We start from the raw sequence: 25,368 nt of genomic DNA, 5'->3' as shown, positions 1-25,368 counted from the left end.
CTTGCTCCGGGCCCGCCGCCGCCGCCGCCGCCACCGCTGCCACCTTCCCAGCAGCTGTCAGCTCCCGACAGCCACTTCCGGGGCAGAAGCAGGACCCCACCTCGCCGCGGCCTGGGCGACGGGGCGGGGCCTCGCGCCCACGTGACCCTTCGCGTCCGGGGGAGGAGTTGCGCTTCCTCGTCACGTGACCCGGACACAGCTGAGGGCCCGCCAGGTGCAATTCTAGTTCAGGGGCTGGTGGGATGGTCTGGTGCCGGCTCTAGGTTCATTCTCAGGCAAGGCTCTGTGGAGAACCCAGCTGGCCGCCGAGCGGCGAGGCGTCATCGTTCCTCCGTTTGAAAAACCATCGTCTTGCTTAGTGGAAACAGTACACTGAGTCCTGTTTTTTTACCTCGATGGGGGGTACACGGGTGTTCTTTTATTGTTACTCTTTACACAAAGAATAGATGGATCTTGAATGCCCCTTTGATAGCATCACAGCGCCGATTAGAGATGAGCTCTACTTTTTTCCAGGAACTCGGCAGCTTCCTTTTGGTAGCCACTCTAAAAGCCGAAGGTGTTTAGCCACCTGGTAATCCCCGTTTTCCCTATACTTACAATCAGGGCCAAAACGGTGGTGCTTGGAAGAGTTCATTGCTCCGACCCTACCTGGGCGTATTTTTACTGTGATTTTTTTTTTCCTAACCAAACTACTGTAGGTAAATATAAAAGTTGAATGTAAACTTTTTCAAGCTCTCAAGTGGAGTTTGCTTACTAGCAAGTAACGGATTATAATTAGCTTTATCTTTTACTCTTGCCTCAGGGCTTTTACTGGGAAACAATTTGTAATAATAGTTATCGTTTATTGGGCACAATCACTGGTCAGGAACTTTACTGTATTTTTTCAAATCCTCAGTGTCCCTAAGAGCTAGTATTGGCATTTCACAGATAAGAAAATCAAGGTTAGGAGGAGGAGTAATTTACCCACATCAAACAGCTGCAAAACAGCAGGACCAGGATCAAAATCCAAGGAGTTTGACTTCAAAGTCCTTGCTCATTTCAGCTAGAGCCAGCTATTTAATTATGCTTTTTTCCCCCATAATTGTCCACTAACTTCATTCCTCCCCTTCTTTAGATGGAACTGTGTAGCAGATGTTCCAATCGACATAAACTGATATATAACTAAATTCAGTATTAATCCATCGACAAATCAAGATGATACAGGCTTATGTAGCCACTTTTAAGGATGGGTGATCGCACAGGAGAAAATACTAAAAAAAAAAAAAAAAGAGGAAATAAAGTCAAATGAAGGGAGTATTTCAAAGATCATAGACCACATGACTCAGGATGTCAGCGTTCCACGGTATTTCCAGTCCAGGTTAGATGCTGTCCTGTGATGACTCAGCATTGTGGCCTTATGTCTAACACGGCATCTACCACACTATTTGTTCCTTTACTTTATGCCCACTATACTGTAAGGGCAGGGACTGTGTTACCAAGACTTGTATTCCTAACCAAATATATAATGTTTGTTAAGGAATATATTTTGTGAAGTTATGACGTGTCAGGCACAGTGCTAGGTACTTATAATCTTGAGACATAGTCGGTATTACCCTCAATTTCACAAACAAACTGAACCTCTGAGAAATTAAGAACTTAAAACAACTGGCAAGTGGGTGGCACCAGTACACCTACTTCCAGAATATATTTTGAGTCAAGGCTCTGTTTGCAAGAACAAAAAAATCACAGGCTTCTAAGTATTTCTTGTACCTTGTAGCAATAGGTCTCCATTTACATAAATTCTGAAGATGAACAATTTTTGTCTCATCTAAAATATTTAAATTGCAGTCTACCCATCCTGACTCTAGAATAAAAGACTGAGGATACAGGAAATAAATAAGTTTAATTCAAATGTTACTGAGAAAAGGTTATCTATATTATAGTATTACAGTACTGATAACTAACATTCATGTCAGGCACCATTGCAAGTACCTTACATGTATGAAGTCGATTTTTCATTCCACTGTACAAAACTAACAACTGAGGAAAATCTGCTAAGAGTGAATAGTCTCTGTCACTGTACAATCATAATCCTTTACCTTCGGCAGAGACCTGCATACTATCTGGATGAAGGGCCATAAAGCCTTAGGAAAGATAAGCTGTAAGAGAACAGAGCCAGAGGTGGATCAAGTAACAGGAACATTCTTCCTTATCAGGATAAAATGTTTATCACTTTTCGAGCAAAGTCATCTCAAATGGAAAGAGACAGGAAAGAACATGGTTAAATGATGGAAAATGAAGTAAGAAAGGGAGAAGCTGACCATAATCTTATAGCTGCAACATTATGAAGGTAAGGTCTGAGCTACGATAGGGATGAGGTAAAAGATATTTATATATAGATCAAAGAATTTAAAATTCTAGTGAACTTGAATAACCAGCCATATAAAAGGCATCTTGTTGTGGCTCATATCACAAAAGGCCATCAACAAATTAAGAAACAGTGAAATAAAGAGAGCAGTAGGTTTATTCTTGGTAGACAGCCCGTGCTGCTTCTTGTCCATCCAAAAAAAAAAAAAAAAAAAGTGGGTGGGAAGGGGCATTCAACCTCAAGACTTTACTTCGCAATGTGGTTCCAAAGGCTTCTCCACAGCATACACGACACGCTCTTTCACACTTGAAGGGAAAAATCCAGTTCACCACATTTGGGTGTTGTTATTTTTAGCATAAACTTTTGTTCTTCTGTAAGAAGCATCGCTCTGGATTCAAACCACATGAATGTCAATGAATGTTTTTTCCATTATATAATCATTTAAAAAATCACCTATGAATTGAAACTTGACATGATGCACTGATAGTTTAGGATCATTTTTCACTAGTCCCATGTTCTTGTAGTTGATTTCAAATGTTTGGTACAGGTGATTATAAGACAATGTATTCCAAGAAAACAACATTCATGCTGGAATCATAAAATCACATTTGTGATATAGTCTTTTTAGAAGTCTGTTTTTAACTTTTGTCCTCAGAAGTTACTTTCTTCTTGCTGTTCTGACCAGTGACCTTTTTCCTGTGACAATGAAAGGAAAGTTGAATTAGAAATTTTAGATATATGTACTTTCCAAAACTCTACCAGTTTAATAAACATTTACTGAAACCTCCTGTATAATCAAGCATACAAGGCACTAGGAACACAAAGATGTGTCTTTGCCCTTTAGAAAACCACATCCAGGTAAGTGAGACAGAAACACCACAGTAAACTACACTACAACATGGTATAAAAGACAGATTCTGATCCTGAATTAATAAGAAGAGTTCACATTGATTAAATGCCAGATACTGTTTATAAGTCGTTTATATGTATCAACTCAGATAGTCTTCCTAACTTACGAAGAAGATTCTATTATTATCCTCATTTTACAGATGTGGAAAATGAGGTAGAGTGGTTAAGTAACTTGCTGATCATCACACACTGGTAATAAATATTAGACATGACACTGGCAAAAATTTTAGACATGACAGTCTGATTTTAGAGTTTGGTGAATGGTGAATGCCATCAACTAACTGTTAACACAGGAAAAGGAAAAAAAGTTTTGAGAAAATAAGCAATATTCACATACTACAGCACAGTAATGCAAAGTTCTTAGATGTATATCAGTTAATTTAATCCTCCACCAACTCTGAGTGGCAGAGTTGGTATTATTTATATAACTATTTCCATTATATATAGGGGGAAAGAGGCTTAGAGAGGTGAAGTGACTTGTGCAAAGCCACACAGGAAAAGGTGTTATTAGAGCCAGTTATTCTGGCTCCAAATCCAATCTCCCCTACGCCCTACTATACCAGTTTGAGTTTGCAGCGCCTGAAGTGACACCCACTAGGCAACAGGCTTCAGGTTTATAGCTCAGTTGGGAAGTTGGGCTTGAAGATATGGACTTAAGATTTATCAGCATAGAGCTGAGGCCACAGGTGTGGGTAGGATCATTAAAGCAACATCTACAGTGGAAAGGTAAGCTAGATTCAGATCAGATCTTGTTTGTATGCTATGTTAAGAAGTATGGCCTTTAAATGTGAAGAAAATAGAGACAGAACCAAAGCATCTTAAGCAGGGGGCTAGTGACAAGATTTATAACAGGTGTCCTCAAAGCCTTAGCGCAGCTTTAAGTTTTAATAACCTCAGATCATTAAAAGCTACAAACTTACAAAAATCAGCACTTAAAGTGTCATTATTTAAAATATTGATTTTATTTTTACAGTTCAACACAGCCATGATCTTATGCTGTAGACAATTTTCGACCTTTGTAAAAACTTTTATCAGCTGCGGCTCAGTGCCTGAAAGGACTGCATTTCCAATCCTAGCTTTGAGATCACCCAAAGAATGAGGTTCTGATGTGTACGCAACAATTCTGCAGCAGCCCACCACAAGAAAAAGTCTAATGAGACAGATAAGGTGACCAAGCAGGGCAACCTTCTCTACCAATCCACTGGTCTGTCACCCAAGAACTGTTGCCACAAAGAATAAAAATAAAAATGTATTAAGAACGCACAAAACTGAGTAAGTACCAGTTAAATTAAAATAATCTTTCAAATGATGTAGTTTTATAAGGTTGTAACATTTATTCTTCCCAAGTTATTAAAGCTTAAAACCACCAAACCCTTTGGGACACTCTGTACAGTCTATGTACTGGGGCTGAACATTATTTCCCACAACCAATACAAAATGTCAGGCAGACTCTTTCACTCAGAAGGAAAGTGCAGGTTTTCTCGCCTGGGTTCACCTTGTTCCTTCTACATGCCTAAATCTTACCCATCCTTGAACATAATTCTACTTCCTTGAAACTTTCTGTAACTACACCAATCCATAGTGATTTTTTCCCTTCTCTAAACTTCTGTTTTATTTAAAAATTATTATCTAACTTTTTTCATGTATATTAATCTCCTTTCCCTAACTTCAGGAAAGGGGTCGTCTCATTTTACATCCATTCATACACCTCACTACATATTATATATGTAGTAAGACTGAAGGTGAACAGTAGAACTTGGTAAATGCCTACATTTTATATATGTTATATATTAATTGGTACTGATAGAATTTGAAGAGTGTCATTTTTCCTTAAATAGTGGAAAGAATAGTACTGTGCAGAATATTTTAGCCCACCCCTATGAAATCATGTAGTTTCCTGGCAGTAACAGGCAAAAAAGGTAGTCCTGTGTGTATGCTAAAAAAAAAAAAAACCTATACTTTAAAATCCTCAAAACCTCAGCTAAATGACTACAAATTTACTCAAGTCATACTGTTCAGAGGTGTTACAATGTGCTTCAGCATAAGCCCAAGATCCTACTGAAATCCTGCCCAGAATATGGAGCTTGAAGGAAGACTCCATCAATGTGAGTCAGCAGTCCTAACTACTGGCCTCAGTAGTGTGCCCAGATACAGGCTGTGTGGAGATGGTGGACAGTGCAATTCTAATTCATAGTGAATTGAAATCATATTTTCAAAGATGGAGAAATACAGATCATTAATATACAGATAAAGAAAAATTCCAAGATTGAATTATCCAAGTTTCCAAATCACAGGCAACCTAAGATATGTTACTTTTATTACATTCTATAATGGACTGCAGACCTATCAAATTCTACTTCTAAAAATCTATCCTAAGGAAAAATAATGCTTACGTTATAAGAATACGCCAGAATCAAAGCGTAACTTTTACCATATGCTTACCGTTTATCCTTAGCTTTTTCTAAGAAATATCTTGGAGTTGTACTAATGCTCTCCCTTTCCAAAGGCTTCTTAATCATCTTTTTCTTTTGTTTACTGAAAGTTACAAAGAAAGAACTGAATTAAGTGCAACTTAATTTAAAAGAGCTAAAACTATTTTTGGTTCTTTGGTTCACAAAATTCGTTTCCTTCATCCACTTACAGATTTACAGTGACACCACTGTATCCACTTTAATATACTAGGTTACCTAACAGCATCTAGAGAGGTAACCCAAAGAGATGATAAATTCAACCAATTTTTTAAAAGGCACTGACCATGATTAAAATATGTCGTGTGTCACTCTTATATCTTGTGCTAACAAACACTAGAGTTTGATTTTGGCCAATTAACTGCTTTTTATCAGTTTTATGAATTAGAACAAAATCTCAGCATATTTCACTCATGTTGAATAATACTTTAAAAATCTGAATACTTAAAATTTCAAGGATGAAAAACTAGCAGGGAAAGAACAGACAGTACTCACAAATATTTAAAAGGAAAAATTTTAATCTTAAAATGTTCTAAAAATAGTAGTATTATTAGAACTATAATGTAAAAGAGTGTGAAATCAAGAATATATATGTAAAGAGAGAGGGAGAGAGAGGCTCCAGGTAAATTCAAGATTGTACCTTAGTAGTTTCTGGAAACCTTTTATGTATCCTGGGACAGGACATCCGGCCTGCTGGATAACATTGGCAACACTGAAAAAGGTACCCATAAACGTAAATTTGTATCTTGTCAAACTGATGTTTATGTACATAAACCCTCTGCACAATACAAGAGGAATTAAAACTACACAAACAAAAAAGTAATCCAGTAAAGTGTTCTGATAAATTATTACCAATTATTACCAGATACAGTCATATTGGATTACTGAGAGAACGGTCTGCTGGACTGAAATCAATGTCTTGATGAAAATTTTAGATAGCAGCTGTTTCTACTCAATATTTAACAAGCCCTAAAAAGCTACTAAGCCCAGTACTGGATGAGACACTGACTGAAGTCAGTCATACTTAAATTTATTAAATGATAAAGCTTGACATGGTCTCAAGCTTCTCATGTATACAGTAAGTCCCCTACACATGAACCTTCAAGTTTTGAACTTTCAAAGATGTAAACATGCGCTCGCATGCCCAATCAGGTAAATTAGTTCACATGTCTGGCGTACACTGTCATATGCATACATATGTCATATACATACACTGTCATATGCATACAAGTGGTTGTGCTTTTGTGTACTTTACTGTACAGTACTGTATAGAGTACAGTAGCACAGTATCTTTGTTTCAAGCCCAGGGTGTCCGGAAGCAAGCATAAAAGCAGTGGTGACGTAGCTGGTACTGCTAAGAAGCACCAGCTGTTGTACTGTACTACTGTACTTTTCAAGGTACTGTACTGTAAGATTAAAAATGTTTTATTTTGGGGTTTGTTTATTATGTATTATTTGTGTGAAAACTATTATAAACCTATTACAGTATGTACTATATAGCCAGTTGTGTTAGCTGGGTACCTAGGCTAACTTTGTTGGACTTATGAACAAACTGGACTTATGAACAAACTGGACTTAACCAACACACTCTCGGAACAGAACTTGTTTGTATGTAGGGGACTTACTGTAGTAACTTATTCAATCCTTACAACCCTTTGTAGTAAATACTATCATTATCCCCATTTCCCAGATGGAAAACTGAGGTACACAGTTGCACTGATATGGGGGTCATCAGATGCACATGCTTGGAGTTGCTGAGAACTCAGGTGAATCTAGGCTATTGGAATGTACTCCCCTACACACCACATGTGAAAATCTGATCACAACAAAATCAAGGCTGACAGAGCCAAGGCTCAGAAGGCACGAAGCAAAATCTTCGCCAAAACTGATAAACAGAATAAAGTACAAACTGCCTACATCCATAACTCAACTTCATTTGTTAGAAATATGAACTGTTGCCAATTATCATCAGCCTAAAATTTCTGTAGGCAGCCCAAATGTAGGAAACTCAGCTTCTATATTAAAATCTATGACGATGGGCTAAATTAAGATAAGATTCTAAAAGTGTATCTATCATAGGTTACCCAGGCTTCAAGGGGCTACAACTGAATATTAGAGTGTGTTACTAAAACAGTTTTTCCTCTATGACAGGTGATCCTGGGACTAAACATAAAACTCCAGCTGCCCCTAAGAGTAATGGAAAGAATACACCCATGCTAAGAGATCATTTTGACGGGGCTATAAGAGACTCAGGGGTTAACTTTAAACAATTAATCCAAAACCTTAATATTACATTTTGAGTAATATCAAGTGAAGGCTATTGGGAGAATTCTGTGAGTCTGAAACTTTTTTTTTTTTAATTAATTAATTTTTGCCCGCATTGGGTCTTTGTTACTATGCGCGGGCTCTTTTTAGTTGCAACGAGTGCGGGCTACTCTTCGTTGTGCACAGGCCTCTCATTAAGGTGGCTTCTCTTGTGGAGTACAAGCTCTAGGTACACAGGCTTCAGTAGTTCTGGCACATGGGCTCAGTAGCTGTGGCTCGCAGGCTCTAGAGTGCAGGCTCAGTAGTTGTGGCCCACGGGCTTAGTTGCTCCGTGGCATCTTCCTGGACCAGGGCTCGACCCCGTGTCCCCTGCATTGGTAGGCGGATTCTTAACCACTGTGCCACCAAGAAAGCCCGTGGGTCTGAAACTTAATGAATATTCCATTGTGAATATTTCCAAAATCTAACAATGGAAGGGCAAAAACAAGGCCCTTTGATCATTTTTCTTTTTTTTCATGGCTAAGGTTTGTTTGACTAATACCATAACAGAATTTGGGACACAGCCATTTTGTAATTATCCGTTAACTGTGTATGAGAATAATGAATCAATTTTGCCAACTTAATGCTAAATTTTTTCTCCTAATTTACCTTCTTAATAATGGTTTATCATCTTCAGTGAAAAATGTAACAGCTTTTCCTTTATGCCCGGCTCTTCCAGTTCGACCTAAGAGAAACCAGACCGTTAAAAAAACCCTACTTTTGGGAGGAATGGGACCTTCAAGAATCACATATACACGTCACTGGATTTTCACAGCACTAAAAACTTGAGCATGCTGAAGGGACTGGTAGTGGTGCTAAGAGAGGTGAGTAGAGGGGTGGGGCACACGACTCACCTATCCTGTGGATATATTCCACTGAGCTGGTTGGAAAGTCATAGTTGATGACCAAGTTCACACCTTTAAAATCGATCCCTCTGGCTAGCAAGGCTGTACAAATAAGAACCCAGATTTTTCCTGCTCTGAAGCTATGGACTGTGTTATCTCTCTGGTTAACAGAACATATATTAAATGTTTTAGTACCACTCTAGGAATGGAAAACAAGTATTTCATAAATTTAACGCCAATTAAAAAAAATTTAATTGTTCTTTATTGCTTTGAAAGTATGCATTTGACTTTACCTGTTGCTGAGTTCTGTCTGCATGAATAACATCCACATTAATACCTTCATATATGAGCTCATGAAAAAGTTCTTTAGCCCTTTCAATGGACTGAACAAAAACAAGAACAGGTGGATTGAAACCCTAAAAGAAAGCATACATAATCCATAATCAAGAATATAACTGCAGTATTTCATATGATTTTAGTTCATTTTAATTTAGAAATTGACAAATTTCTTAGGCCAGAGGTCCAAGCCTGCCTCTGTCTTCCTCACCATCCATTCTCTACAATGTGGCTCTTTCTCTTGTGGAGTACAGGCTCTCCATCTAATTCCAATAATCTTGTCTAATTAATTCCCCTTCATCTTTCTACAGCAATGGATGCCCACTCTTTGAAATAATCATCTGATTGCTTCTGTGCTTCAGAACATTTTTGTTTCTTCTTAAAATGTAATAGCTGTCATTTTTTAAAAAATAAATTTATTTATTTCATTTATTTTTGGCTGCGTTGGGTCTTCGTTGTTGCGTGTGGGTTTTCTCTAGTTGCAGTCAGCAGGGGCTACTCTTCATTGTGGTGTGTGGTCTTCTCATTGTGGTGGCTTCTGTTGCAGAGCACGGGCTACAGGTGCATGGGCTTCAGCAGTTGTGGCTCGCGGGCTCTAGAGCGCAGGCTCAGTAGTTGTGGTGCACAGGCTTAGTTGCTCCACGGCATGTGGGATCTTCCTGGACCAGGGCTCGAACCCGTGTCCCTTGCACTGGCAGGCGGATTCTCAACCACTGTACCACCAGGGAAGCCCCAATAACTGTCATTTTAATCTGTTATTTATCCTAACTGTGGGTATTCCCCAAAGCTTAGTCCTTGGTTCTCAGTTCTCTCAATATAATCTTTATCTTATCAAGTTCCATAAAATCTCAGTTATCAACCAGCAGCCCTAAGCAAATGATTTTTATTTTTTACATTAATATCATCAAACCCCAACTCTCTCTCAAACCAGCTTTCTATATTTTTGACTGTCAGCATTAGGGCTTAACCTTATTATTTTGGTCCACACACCCTTTCAGAATCTAATGAAAGAAAGCTATGAAGCTTTCTAACAGGCAACCACACATTCACACAAAATGTTACATATAATTTCAGAAGGTTCACAGAACTCCTGAAGTTTATACATGGCTAAAAATCTCTGGTGTATAATTCCATTTGAGTATCTGTGAAAACCTTAAATTTCCTACTGCCAAATGATATCCTTAAGAACATTAGTAAAACATGCACATAATAGCATTTATTATGTGCCAAGCACTATTGTAAGTACTATATTTCTATTAACTCATTAATAAAACAAAAAACCCCACTCTAGTGTCCTATTCATTAATGCCCCAGTTCTCTAAGAAACCAGGAGAGTGATGGGGGGAGATTCAGGGGCAGATATATACAGGCAGACTTTTTTAACTGCACTTTGCAGATATTGTGTTTTTTACGAACTGAAGGTTTGTGGCGACTCAATGTTCAAGCAAGTCTATCAGCACCATATTTTTCCAATAGCATTTGCTCACTTCACGTCTCTGTAATTCTCGCAATATTTTGGTAATTTTCGCAATATTTTGGTAATTCTCGCAATATTTCAAACTTCTTCATTATTATTATATTTGCTGTTGTGATCTATGATCAGTGAGTGATCTTTAATGTTACTGCTATGACTCAGTGAAGGCTCAGGTGTTGGTTAGCATTTTCAGCAATAAGGTATTTTTAAGTTAAGGTATGTACATTGTTTTTTAGACATATGCTATTGCACACTTAATAGACTACAATAGTGTAAACATAACTTTTCTATACACTGGGAAACCAGATAATTCCTGTGACTCCCTTTATTGTGACATTGGCTTTACTGTGGTGGTCTGGAACAGAACCCGCAGTGTGCTGGAAAAAGGAGGCATTCAGGGCAGCAGGTAGGTCTTTCCCTGGCCTACCCCGAGCTGGGAACAGAAATCTTAATATATTCTGAGAGGAGAGCCTCTCCCCTTCGAGACAAGAGTTGCTCCAATGTGCTTCTTACCGATTTACCACTGGATTACTAAATATGACGCAGGAATAGCACTCAACCTCCCTTTTCTTTTTTTTTAAGTTTCTAAAACCTTTTATTTCAGCTTAAATATGGAAACAGCCAGGGCACAGAGGGGGGACCACCCAGGAATCCTGAGGCAGAACCCCCTCAATAGCACACAGCTCAGGGACCCAGGCCACAGCACTGATCACCCTACCTGGGGACAGGGAGGAGAGCTGGGGGCCCTGCAGCCAGTTCTGGATGGGAGTTAGGGTGTGGGCAGGGAGAAGCTGGGACAGAGAGACCCCCAAGACTGCCAGCAGGAGGCAGGAGACCCAGCAGAGCCCCAATCAAGGGTCTGCCAGGAAGTTAAGTGCTCATAATAAATCCGTCTTCCAACGCTAGTAATACAAGTAATTGCTAGTAATATTACACCTAGTAACACAAGGCTTGGTGAACATTAACAAAACTCAAGAATGTAGTCCAAATATACCTTTTTAACAAGTTCTCTCATGGCCAGAAGTTTTCCAGTCTCAGACCCAACGAAGAGAAGCTCTTGTTCTACGGTCTCTACTGCAGAATTCCTAAGAAGAAAACATCCCTTGTAGTTTGCAAGAGCCAATTTTTGTTTCCCCCCTTGAATTCTAAATAAATGAAAAAATTTACACACAACTCCAACAGAATGACCTTTTCCACTGTCAATATAAGTACTGAATTTTTTATATTTTAACTTAAAGACAAAGTTGTTATTTTTAAATGTTTTATTCATTCTTTTTTAAAATTTTTTAATCCAAGTATAGTTGATTTACAATGTTATATTAGTTTCAGGTGTATGGCAAAGTGATTCAGTTATGTGTGTATATATATGTGTGTGTGTGTATATATATATTATTTTTCAGATTCTTTTCCATTATAGTTTATTACAAGATACTGAATATAGTTCCATGTGCTATACAGTAGGACCTTGTTGTTTATCTATTTTATATACAGCAGTTTGTATCTGCTAATCCCAAACTCCTAATTTATCCCCACCTCTGCCTTTCCCCTTTGGTAACTGTAACTTTGTTTTCTATGTCTGTAAGCCTGTTTCTGCATTGTAAATAAGTTCATTTGTACCATTTTTTAGATTCCACATATAAGTGATATCATATGATATTTGTCTTTCTCTTTCTGACTTACTTCACTTAGTATGATAATCTCTGGGCCCATCCATGTTGCTGTATGGCATCATTTCATTCTTTTTTATGACTGAATAATATTCCTCTGTGTGTGTGTGTTTAAGTGTGTGTGTGTGTGTGTACACCACATCTTCTTTACCCATCATCTCTCAATGGACATTTAGGTTGCTTCCATGTCTTGGCTATTGTAAATAGTGCTGCTATGAACACTGGGGTACATGTATCTTTTCGAATTATAGTTTTCTCAGGATATATGCCCAGGAGTTGAGATTGCTGGATCATATAGTAACTCTATTTTTAGTTTTTTAAGGAACCTCCATACTATTTTCCATAGTGGCTGCACCAATTTACATTCCCACCAACAATGTAAGAGGGTTCCCTTTCTCCACACCCTCTCCAGCATTTATTCTTTTTTCTTTTTTTAATTTTTATTGGAGTATAGTTGATTTACAATGTTGTGTTAGTTTCTCTAGCATTTATTCTTTGTAGACTTTTTGATGATGGCCATTCTGACTGGTGTGAGGTGATACCTCATTGTACTTTTGATTTGCATTTCTCTAATAATTAGTGACGTTGAGCATCTTTTCATGTGCCTACTGGCCATCTGGATGTCCTTGGAGAAATGTCTATTTAGGTCTTTGAATGTTTTGTTATGATTATAAAAACATTATCTCAAGAAAATTTAAAAAAATAAAGACATAAACAATAAAATAAATTACCCATAATTCTACCATTTTAGAATAAACTTTGACATTTTGCTGTGCTCTAGTCATAAATTTTCATGTGTCTAATTACTTACAGAATCTTTCTAAAAGTAAAATTATTGGGTAAAATGAGAACGTTTTAAAGGGGGTTGTTACATATGCCTAAAGTTTTTTCTTAATGGTTAGCAAAGGTTTATTTATTGACAAACAGTTGGGGTGAGGTATCTTTAGGCTTTATTAACACTCTGTACCATGTATAAATACTTTTTCCATTCTGTTATCTGCCTTTATAATTATGTTTATGGTTAATCTGTTCTATTTTTCTTTTTATACACAGGAGTTTTATGTTGAAAGTAGACAGGATATTCTTTACTGTTTCATTTGGCTTCTGTTTTACTTAAGGGGTTAACATGGTACTACAGGCACCTTTTCATATAGCTACAATCTTCACTCTGACCATTTCATGCGTTGCATTATAGTATATCAAGTGGCAATATCATAATTTCATAAGACTTTTCTCTATCATTTAGCATAAATGCTCCCCAAAATATTTTTAAAAAGCAATTATAAATCAAGTGGCTCAGTAACATCAGCTTCCTTCTCTGTGGCCCTACTTTGTTAAGCCATCAACGAGATTAAATCCTTTGGGTGGCCACAGAGCTCATGTCATACTTTGTGGATTGGAAAAACCAACTAAACGCATGAGGATAGGAATATTAATATGACAATATGAGAATCTCCCTTTGGATTATTCTAAAATAGAAAATGCTTAATCAATCTTGACTTTAAAGAATATATTTCTTTCAGTCAAACTCTTTTTATCAATCTTAACCCACACAACCTATCTCTTTTAGTCTAAAATAATGACTTGTGTTTTTTTAAAAAATGAGTGGGATAATGTGGAAGAACAATTACCTTGCTCCAATGGAAACAGTAATGATATTATCCAAGTTGAGTCTGCACCACTGCTCAACATCATAGGCAAAAGTTGCACTGAACATAGCTCTTTTGACCTTGTGGGATGTGCAGGCCAAGAAAATGGAAGCCAGCTGGTCTCTGAACCCAGTTTTGCCATCTTCAAACAGTTTATCTGATTCATCTACTACCAGCCATTCAACACTAAGAAATAACAAAAAAAACTTGTGGGTATTGGAACTGAAAGATCCAAGATGCTTCACTACCTGGGAACAAATGAAGAAGTCCAACCACAATGATGCTTCTCAGATCTACATATCATACCAGAAAAAGGTATAAGAAAAATAAGCAAGAAAAAGGTAAAAACAAGATAAATATAAATTAATGTACCTATTCCATTAGCCCCAAAGATATGAGGTTCCACTGGCAATGACAGAAGCTCAGATAAACCTTATGAACACCATCACCATTGCTGAAAGATGTGAAAATTTCTAGGGGAATTCTGTACTAACTGCTTATCGGAATCTGTTAACTTTCTTCCAGACCAGGATAGTTACTTCTCTATGAGTTTAATGAAAACCATTTTTCTCAGCATCAACATAGCAAGCTCCAAAGAGCAATAATACACGTAACTGAGGACAAAATATAATCAATTTAATGGAAAACACACATAAAAGACATTATTAAAGTAATGTACCTTGTTAAGTCTATTCCCGGAGGATCTTGCTTTAATAAATAGATTAGTCGATTTGGAGTAGTCACAAGAATATCTGTAAGGAAAAATAAATGGTACAAATTGCAAAAACAACATTCATCCCTCTTGAATTAGGGGATTAAGTCTCCTGAATTTCCGTTAATAACCTCAGGTGGGGAGAAGTGGTTATATGCACTACACCAACAACAACACAATAAGCTAATATACATATTTTTTAAATCCATCATAGCACAAACTACTATATCCTTACTCTCCTTTTATCTGATCTGCTTTCTCAGCTTCTAAGAGGCAAGAATACTATAATCCACCAATTTGCTTAACAAACATTTGTTTGTTTTTCAGGAAAATACTTTCCTTAAATGCAACTTTACTCAGAAGCTCAAGATAAAAGACAAGTAAAACAGATTCTCTGGCTGATCTAAGAGTAGGGATGTAAATCAATCTTATCTGCAGAATATTTCCATGGCAGATTAACAATCAATAGAATAAGCAGGGATTCTCAACCTCAGCACTACTGGCATTTTGGTTCAGACAGCTCCTTGTTGTAGGAGGCTGACCTGTGTGTTGTAGGATGTTTAACAGCATCCCTAGCTTCTGTCCCTATACTAGTAGCACCTCTCCCCAGTTGTGATGACTTAAAATGTCTCCAGATATTGCCAAGTATCCCTGGGATAGAGGGTGAGGTGGGGGTGAAGGGCAGAATCACCTCTGGTTGAGAACCACTGGTATATACTTATATATACATATATATATATGGGTGGGGGTGAGGAGGAGATCTCTTTCAGCTTTTCTAAAAATCAAACTAACTACCCTTTAAGAACTTCTAGGTAGCGATTAGGATACTTGTAATTTCTAACTCCCTTACATCTCAAGCATGAAGCCCCTTACCAAACTTCTTAGATGATTTAGGTCCAAATTTCTTGGCTGCAACTGCTGCTTTGTGGATCATGTGTATCCTGAATCCTGTTCCCTCAGATATTTTTACTAACTCTCGGTGAATCTGAAACAGAAAATGGTAAAAACATTAGCTGCTAAAATACTTGGATAAGATGTATAGTCTCTTTTTCATTATTAACAAAATAAATCTAGTATCAACTCATGAATACTTGAAATTAAGCCCATAATAATCTGTAGATTAACCTGGAATCTCAGCATTTTGGAACGTCAATACTAAGTAAGAATCAGTAGTTTCTTCCTGTCTAGTAAACTAGTTCCAAGAGATAAAACGAAAACTCTTCCATTCTGTTACATATTGTTTGTAGAATACAGTACTGTTACAAAACTATTTCATACTTAGCATGTATTTTATATTAAGCACATTGGGAGGGTAGAGTGGATCATTGTATAGTTTTACTTTCTCAAAAACTGAGATGAGGTTTCATTTTTCTAGGTGAGGAAAAAAAGTTTTAGAGGGGAACTATATATGATAGTAGCCTTCCAACTTCAAGGATCTTAGAGCATATACCAAAGTATAAATGTTAAGAACAACATATTTTATAAAACTGAAAAGACTTAACAGACTGGCCCACATGCAGTAAGACACAGAGAAGTGTGCTTTGAACAGAATATGTGACCATGAGAAAGACACGGGCCTTACTCTTTTGGACCTTTCTATTACCCTCAAATAAGAAAGATGACTGACAAACACAAACACAACCTCTTCAGAAAGTACCAGTCATACCTGGCTGGCAAGTTCTCGTGTTGGTGATATAATCAGGGCTCTGAAGCCTTTGTTTGTGGGTTGTTTCAGGTGCATTAAAATAGGAATGCTAAAAGCCAAAGTCTTTCCAGATCCTGTAGGAGCAGAAGCCAGAAGTTCTCGACCCTAAAAACAGAGTATATTAAGTAAAAGGAAGAGTACATACATTTTTCAGAGCCCAGTCAAATAATGCTACCAGCCATAAAAATAACAAAATTATACGTAATAAATCCAAACACTCACATTCCCATCACTCTTCTAACTCCGATATTTGCTTTTCTACCCACCCCTGCTACAACCGCCCCAATAGAGTTTCTGAGCATTATTACTAAAGTTCATTTGAACTGGGTAAAGAAAGTAGATAACTAAAACCCAAAGATGATTCACAATCTTATTTCCATTATTTCAATTTTTCTTTCCCCTAAACCTCTTTATCAAAGCAAAATTACAAAACCAACTTTTTGACCTGATATCTGCATTGTTCCATCCTTAAGGAAGGTTTTAGTAAATAACAGAATGGCTAAAAGTAAGAAGTAAAAAGTGGTGAGGGCCTCCCTGGTGGCGCAGTGGTTGAGAGTCTGCCTGCGGATGCAGGGGACATGGGTTCGTGCCCCGGTCAGGGAAGATCCTACATGCCGAGGAGCGGCTGGGCCTGTGAGCCATGGCCGCTGAGCCTGTGCGTCCAGAGCCTGTGCTCCGCAACGGGAGAGGCCACAACAGTGAGAGGCCCACGTACCGCAAAAAAAAAAAAAGTGGTGAAAACCTGAGTGACAGAGTCATTTATAGGTGACAATCTTCAAAAAGTCACTGTGATTTTTTTTTTTTTGTCACTGTGATTTTAAAGCTTTAAGTTAAGGTCACTACAGAAACAAACTTAAATGAAAACTAAAAGCAAATTTACTATAATGTCAGTCAACAACATCATTCAAATATATTCTTATTTCAGTTCCCAAAGAAAATGAAAAGGATTAGTATGGATGAGGAGAGAGGGAACTCATATCCTTTGGCTACTAGAACTGAAGGCCACCTTGGTTATGTTGGGGAAAAAAGTCAGCTCTCACCACTACAAAAAGAAACCTCAGAAAAACTTAATTTCCAAAAGTCTAAGTTAACTCATACCTCTATCAACAACACATAAACAAATTATGGTATATTCATACAACAGAATACTACTCAGTAACAAACTACTGATATATGCAACATGGAGGAATCTCAAAAACTGTATTAGAGTGAAAGAAACCAAAAAGAGTAAATAATGAATGATTCCACTTACATGATTCTATAAGAGGAAAAACTAAAACATGGCAATAGAAACCAGAAAAGTGCTTACCTCTGGGCGGGGGTCAGGTGAGGACTGAATGGAAGGGGTATGAGAGAACTGTCTGGAGTGACAGAAATGTTACACATCTTCACTGAGTTGATGGTTACATAGGGTATGCACTGTTGAAACTCACTGAACTGTGCACTTAAAATCTATGCATTTTTTGGTACTTAAATAGACTTCAATTATAAAAAGTACTGGGATAAAAACAAAGTCAGGTTATGTACAAGAATTCTGTATTTCTGAAATAGTTCTTGAATATTACAAACTAAATCATGGATGAAAAAACAGAACATAGTCCCTATCCTCAGAAGATTAACACTCTTAGTTAAATGGAAGAGATGAATATAATTAATGCAAATACATAGTAAAGTGTAAGACAAATGTTGCAAGAAAAAGAAAACACATGGAGAACTGGGTGGTAGGGGAAACAGTGTTGGTAAAGTAAAAAGATCACATGTAGCAGTAGTGATCAAGACAAATCTTACAGAGAGACAGGTATTAGAGACGGACCTTGAAATCAAGGGTAGGATTTCAACAAGGGGAGATAAGGCAGAAAGGAACATTTCAAAGACAGAGGAAAGAGAATGAACACACACACACATACACGCATACTCACTTACAGGCCTTCATACTCACATGCAGCATAACTGGAATGGCTTGCATTTGGATTGGCGTAGGTATCTGGAAGCCTGCATCTAGAATGTTCTGAAGCAGTCGAGAATTGATTTTAAATTCCTGGTCAAGTTGCTGAAATGTAGCAATTGGGTCAGGAAGATCAGTTCCTTGGACATGAATTTTATGTTTATTCCGGAAGAAGTTTATCTGAAAAGTGAAATAAAGGAGTCGCCATGAATGTGGTCAAATACCGTGTCAGATGTTGTAAAGCAACAGTAACGGTTTCTGGGATAAGCTTTAGTAACATATGAAACTTTCTGGTTAAATTCCAATCCCTACAAGATACAGATATTATGTATAATTCGTGCCCTTTCATAGAAGGAAGACCTTCATAACAATGAAACCTATCTATCCACACTTTCCTCATATTAATGTCAATGCCATGAATAATGTGTTATTCACATTAATGTGCTACTGTCACAGTCACAATCTTATATAAACTTCTAGAAGGCAGGCACTGAATCAATCTATTGTCTTTATGTGGCACTTAGCAGACAAGTGCCAATGCTTTTTAATGATTACCCTGAACTCTACTTATTAAGACTGAGTGCCAAAAGCAGAATCAAGTGATGCTGATTTTTGTTGTTTTCCCATTCTCTGATCCAGACAGCCAAATTCTAGATTCGGGATTACTAACTGAGCTGAACAATACTCTCCATCTGCAATACAGCAGGAGAGCAGCAAACACAACAACGGCATATTTGTTGTTTCTTCTGAATTCTACTCCTCCTAGTCCCAAGTCATAAAACAGGTTTCTTAAGAATTCTAACTCTCAAATCCCTGTCGGAGGAAATCCTTCTAAACCAGTGTGAGCTTAACATAAAGGAGAAAGGGGGCCAATTTCATGTTTATCAAAAGGGAATAAGAAATGTTAAAAATTTAATTCTAAACACATCATCAATTTGGACCTAAGTTTCAAAATTTCAAGATACTTTCAAGAATTTCAAACTTTAAAAATTTCAGCCACAGCACAAACACTACTTTGCTTTAAGTTTCCATTAAAGTAAAATCTAATCTAATGTAAGTAATCTTCTAAACAAAACCATACTCGCTTTTACCACCAGAATAACTCAAGGATAGCGAAAAAGTCATTAGGCCAGAAAAACAATTGGATGAAGCCATTTTTCTAACCTTTTCTTTTCTGAGCTGCTCCAACTTTCCTGAAGTTAGTTTATTTTCTCTTTTAACTTTTTTATCTTCAATCTTTGCTTCCACAGATGATATCCACTGTATAGTAGAAACTTCTTGAGACGTAATTTCTAAAATATATTTTTAAAAAATTAAAAGATTTTAAGTGCAACATTCTTAGGTGGCACAAACAGGCCATACCTTACCTTCACACTAAACAAAAGAAAAAGTACTAGTGGTTGCAACTAGATGAAAGAAAGTAATAGGAGGTATAAAAATTGGGAAAGGAGGGCTTCCCTGGTGGCACAGTGGTTGAGAGTCTGCCTGCCGATGCAGGGGACACGGGTTCGTGCCCTGGTCTGGGAAGATCCCACGTGCCGCGGAGCAACTAAGCCCATGCACCACAACTACTGAGCCTGTGCTCTAGAGCCCGTGAGCCACAGCTACTGAGCCTGAGTGCCACAACTACTGAAGCCCGCGCACCTAGAGCCTGTCCTCTGCAACAAGAGGAGCCACCCAATGAGAAGCCCACGAACTGCAACGAAGAGTAGCCCCTGCTTGCCGCAACTAGAGAAAAGCCCGCGCGCAGCAACAAAGACCCAAGGCAGCCAAAAATAAAAATTAATTAATTAAAAAAAAAAATTGGGAAAGGAGAAGCAAGTTGTGTGTTGGTAAAATCAGAGCTCTGAAGCTCACTCTTTCCTTTTTCTTCTTTTTAGTTATCTCAGCTTTGTAATATGTACCTAAATGTACACTTGAAAACAATGAGGGATTAATTCAAAAACTATTTAAACAATAAGAGATGTCAATGAGGCAGCCAGCTTTTCTATATCCACAACCAGCTAGAAAATAAATACGATGCAAGAAAAGATTTCACTTATAATAGCAATAAACACAACACAATACTTAAGGACTACTCAATATTATAAAGACAGCAATTCTCACTAAATCTATAAATAACACTACCTCAATAAAAAGTAATGATAGGATTGTTTTGGTAACTGGAGTAGCTGACTTTAAAGTTTATATGGGAAAATAAATATGTATGAATACCTAAAAAATTCTAAGAAGAGTAATGAGCAAAGACTACTTCTGGAATTTCTTTTAAATTTTTTCAACTTCACCGATGTACAACCAACACAATAAACTGCATATATTTAAAGTACACAACTTGAGGCATTTTGATATTATGTATGCACCTGTTAAACCATCACCACATTTAAGACTATTTCCATCACTTCCCCAAATTTCCTTGTGGCCTCTTACAATGCATCAGTCCATCCCTAGGTAACAACCTGTATTCTTTCTTTCTTTCTTTCTTTCTTTCTTTTTTTGGCTGTGCCACACAGCATGCGCAATCTTAGTTCCCTGACCAGGGATTGAACCTGTGCTCCCTGCGGTGGAAGAGCAGAGTCTTAACCACTGGACCACCAGGGAAGTCCCCTGTTTTCTGTCACTGTTGATTAATTAGCTTTCTTTTCCTGGAATTTTATATAAATGGAATCATATAGTATTTAATAAATTTAGTCTGGTTTCTTTCACTCAGGATAGTTATTTTGAGATTCATCCATGTTGGAGCATGTATCAATAATTTTAACTTTTTATTTACAAGTAGCATTCCATTGTATGGATATACAATTTGTCTATCCTCCGCTTGCTGAAGGACATTTGGGTCATTTCCAGTTTTTGGCTGTTACATATAAAGCCACTATGAACACCTGTGTACAAGTCTTTGTGAGGACACACATTTTCCTTCCTCTTGGGTAAATTCTAGGAGTGGAATAGGTGGGTCACATAGTAACTGCATGTTTATTTTTTTAAAACTCCTTTTCAATTTCTACCAGAAAAGTCTACTAGAGTTTTAACTGGGTTTGCACTGACTCTATAGATCACTTTAGGGAGAAAATATCCAGTTGCCCAATCAATAAAAAGAGTATGCCATACCACTCTACTGGAATTTATAAAGTAAGGCCACATTAATTAACACAAGCTGGTACTGGTGTAGGAACACAGAATTAGAAATCAATGAAATAGAATAGAGTCGAAAGATCCAAATATATATGGGAAATAAGTTACAATAAAAGTTGTATTTAAATCCAACAGGGAGAAGATGTAATATCAATGTATTAGGACAATTAGCTAGCCATCTGGAAAAAAATTAATTAGTTCCTCATTCATTCCTTATACCAAATAAAATCCCAGAGGGTCAAAGATTTCAATATTACAAAATGAAACTACAAATAAGAAAACATGGGAGAATTTTTGAAAAATAAGCTTAATGCTTAGAATGTAAAAACAAACCCAAAAAACCATAAAGGAAAAGATAAATTTAACACATAAAATGGCAATAAATAAATAAATAAAGACGATAAGTGACAAGGGACAAACTAGAAAACATATCTGTATACATAGTATGCTAGAATAGAGCTAACTTCCTTAATATATATAAGGCCTAACAAATTAAGAAGAGACAGATGAACAATATTAACAGTAAAAAGGTGCAACAGTACGTGAGGAGGCAAATTAATATAAAAAGGAAACTCTCGTACATGGCTGGTGGGCATCACCAATTGGAATGACTTCTTTTTTTGGAAAGACTTTTTAAAAAAATAAAATTTTGCTCCCTTTTATGAGACAGTTGGCATTAATAGACCTGAATCATTATTCATCCACAAGATCTTGAATTTTCCAATTAAAACTATATATATGTCTATCCACACTTGTTGCTAAATGGTTATAGGACCTATCTGTGTGTTTCTGGCTGCCCAGGAAAACAGGGCAACCTAAGCTTGTGTCAGGTCTTTTTTCAATTCATCTCGGTGGAAGGCTTTATTAAACTTCCTTGTAGCCAGGAAAGTAACATGACTTGTTAACTATGAAATTCCACTTCTAAGAATTTATCAGACAGATATACCCACACATACACACAAAGTAAAACGTTTATTGCAACACTGTAACAGTAAAAGTGAGGAAAAAAACTAGAAGTCCATCACATAGGAACTTGTTAAATCACTTATGGAATGGACAATGGGATACTATGCTATGTTAAAATGAACAAGGCAATGCACTTCCTACTCATTCCAAACAATCTCCAAGATACATTGTTTTTTATAAAAGAAGTAGGGGTAGGGAAGGTTCAGAACAGAACAGCACACAGAGTACACTATCATTCACGTTTTTTAAGCGAGGTATAAATACATGTGAATAGAATATCTCTAGGAAAATACCTAAGAAATTGATTAACAGTGGTTGCCTCTGGAGAAATAGGGGACTAGAGACAAAACAGTGGAAAGAAAATTTACTTTTCACCATTGTATAACTTTTTAAAACCATGTGTAAGTATTTAGTTTATTAAAAAGGTAAAATGGGGCTTCCCTGGTGGCGCAGTGGTTGAGAGTCCGCCTGCCGATGCAGGGGACGCGAGTTCGTGCCCCAGTCTGGTCTGGGAAGATCCCACGTGCCGCGGAGCGGCTGGGCCCGTAAGCCATGGCCGCTGAGCCTGCGCGTCCGGAGCCTGTGCTCCGCAAAGGGAGAGGCCACAACAGTGAGAGGCCTGCGTACGGCAAAAAAAAAAAAAAAAAAAAAAAAAAGGGTAAAATGGCTAGGAAACTTAATAGATGTAACAGACAAAGCAAAAAGGTAAATACTCCTATTTTTGAGTACAGAAAAAAACCTTGTGAAAAACAGGCAAGGTGTAAAAACAAACAAGTCACAAAACTTGAAATGTAAATATCCAACAAAGCCTATGAAAAGATGTTCAACCTCACCAGTTATCAAGAAAATACAGGGGATTCCCTGGTGGCACAGTGGTTAAGAATCCGCCTGCCAATGCAGGGGACACGGGTTTGAGCCCTGGTCTGGGAAGATCCCACATGCTGTGGAGCAACTAAGCCCATGCACCACAACTACTGAGCCTGCGAGCCACAACTACTGAAGCCGGCAAGCCTAGAGCCCGTGCTCTGCAACAAGAGAAGTTACCCAATGAGTAGCTTACGCACCGCAATGAAGAGTAGCCCCGGCTCGCCGCAACTAGAGAAAGCCTGCGCTCAGCAACAAAGATTCAATGCAGCCAAAAATAAATAAATTAAAAAAAATACAAATTAAAAAATAGTTTCACTCATGAGATTGGCTAAAATGTTAAGACCAACAGTATCCAGCATTGACATGGCTGTGGGAAGTCATTTTGTATCTGTTCAAAGAAAGAAGTGTGCATATCCTTTCACATAGTGAATTCACATTTAGGATGCTAATTACAGAAATACAGCACCTGTACAAAAAGATATATGTACAGGTATCTTATTGTAGCAATATTCGTAATCACAAATACCTGGAAACAACCTGAATGCCATCAACTGACAAATAGCTGTATACTGTCTGAGGTGTAATCATAAGCTTGCATAATTTCTGTAATTGAAAAAAGAAAAAAGAAAAAAAAATGCATCAAGCACTAACCTGAAGTCATCTTCTTCCTCTTTTTCTTGTTCTGCTCCCTCTTCCTTTCAGTTAGGCTCTCTTCATTTTTCTCTTCATCTTGTAGTTCCTGATGAGTTCTTGATGATTCACTCTCACCTGGGACAGACTTCTTGTTTCCAAAAAAGTCCAGTCCCTGTAGCACCTCCGAAGAATCAAAGTCATATTTCCTTTTTCCTATCTAAAACCCAGAAAATTTCAAATGAAATCTATAGACAGACTGGCACTGTTTTCACCCTAGCAGTGTTGGCAGTTAAGGGTGTGGGTACAATGACTCCCCATCTTTTTTATCTTTCACCAGATATTTGTTTGAGCTGACAAGTGTGTGTTTGGGCAAATGGAATCCAAGATGATACCTTTTCTGACCTTATAAAAGTAATAATAATAGTCATAATAGCAACTAACACTTATAAGCATAACACATGCTGTCAGGCAGATTTCTAAGCATGTTTAGATATATTAAATTCCTTCCTCCTTCAACAACCCTAACGAGGTAAATACCAATATTACAGATGAGAAAATCGAGGCATTAAGAGGTTAAGTAACTTGACCAAGGTCTCAAAACTAGTAACTGGCCGACCCAGGATTTTACCTGAATAATCTGGTTCCAGAGTTCAAACTCTTAACAACTACGCTATGCCGTCAGACAGAGAAAGAAGAAACACACGTGTTGCACACACACACAAATGCCCCTAGTCCCAATACCAAGAAATCTTGATATTCAAGATTTTCCACAATTGGGCCCTAACTACTCCCGATTTATCACTCACTAATTCCCTATGTAAGATCTCCCATTTCTAAATCACTCTTCTCATTGGTTACTTAACACGCCATGGAGTTGCGGGAACAAAAAAAAAAAAACATGCCCACTAAAGGCATACGCATGCCAAGACAAACCTAGAGAGACTACAGTGAAATCATCTGTTCTCTCCGTTTGGGGTTTTTCAAATTCTTTTCCATCCGTTTCGGAAAAAAGATAACTTCTGAAAGTAGGATTCTAACTGTGCTTTGAATAAACTCAGAAAGGAGGCCGGGAGGAAACGTTTCCTTGCTAGACCCAACAAAGTCTACAGAATGATGGGAAAAGGAGTTCATTCAGAAGGCTGCAGTAAGCTGAACGCCAAGGGAGGGAAAATGCCCCACAGCCAGGCCACGGGGTCTCCGAGTGCCGGCTCCCCCAGCAGCCAGTTCCTTCTCCGGCACCTGCCCCTTCTCAGTTACTCAGGCTTCTGACGCCTTGCACACAGTACCTTGAATCGGGCAGCGTCCGCCGAGAAGCGTCTCACGTCGAATTTGGCCCCCGCGCCGAGCCGGCGAAACAGATCGTGAGCATCCATCTTTTCCCAGAAAGCTCCGCGGTCCCACGGCGCCTGCGC

At 37.8% G+C, this 25,368-nt stretch overlaps 1 protein-coding gene across 1 annotated transcript; it reads right to left on the bottom strand.

The window, feature by feature from the left end:
- Positions 1 to 1,906: 1,906 nt before the first annotated feature.
- DDX52 (DExD-box helicase 52) lies at positions 1,907 to 25,368 on the bottom strand. The gene is made up of 15 exons (XM_082860117.1): positions 25,243 to 25,368; positions 23,975 to 24,173; positions 19,526 to 19,653; positions 18,356 to 18,541; positions 16,378 to 16,521; positions 15,585 to 15,696; positions 14,679 to 14,751; positions 13,982 to 14,185; positions 11,678 to 11,768; positions 9,167 to 9,289; positions 8,883 to 9,033; positions 8,638 to 8,713; positions 6,365 to 6,436; positions 5,699 to 5,791; positions 1,907 to 3,043 (listed from the first exon to the last, which is right to left on the bottom strand). Exons 1-15 carry the CDS (start codon positions 25,327 to 25,329, stop codon positions 2,986 to 2,988), a joined length of 1,797 nt encoding a protein of 598 aa, XP_082716243.1. The 5' UTR covers positions 25,330 to 25,368; the 3' UTR covers positions 1,907 to 2,985.

Source organism: Leucopleurus acutus, assembly GCF_964270905.1.
Source record: "Leucopleurus acutus genome assembly, chromosome: 19".
NCBI classification, from domain to species: Eukaryota; Metazoa; Chordata; class Mammalia; order Artiodactyla; family Delphinidae; genus Leucopleurus; species Leucopleurus acutus.
The sequence above is the reverse complement of the archived record's forward strand: the minus strand, read 5'-3'. Positions and strand labels throughout refer to the sequence as shown.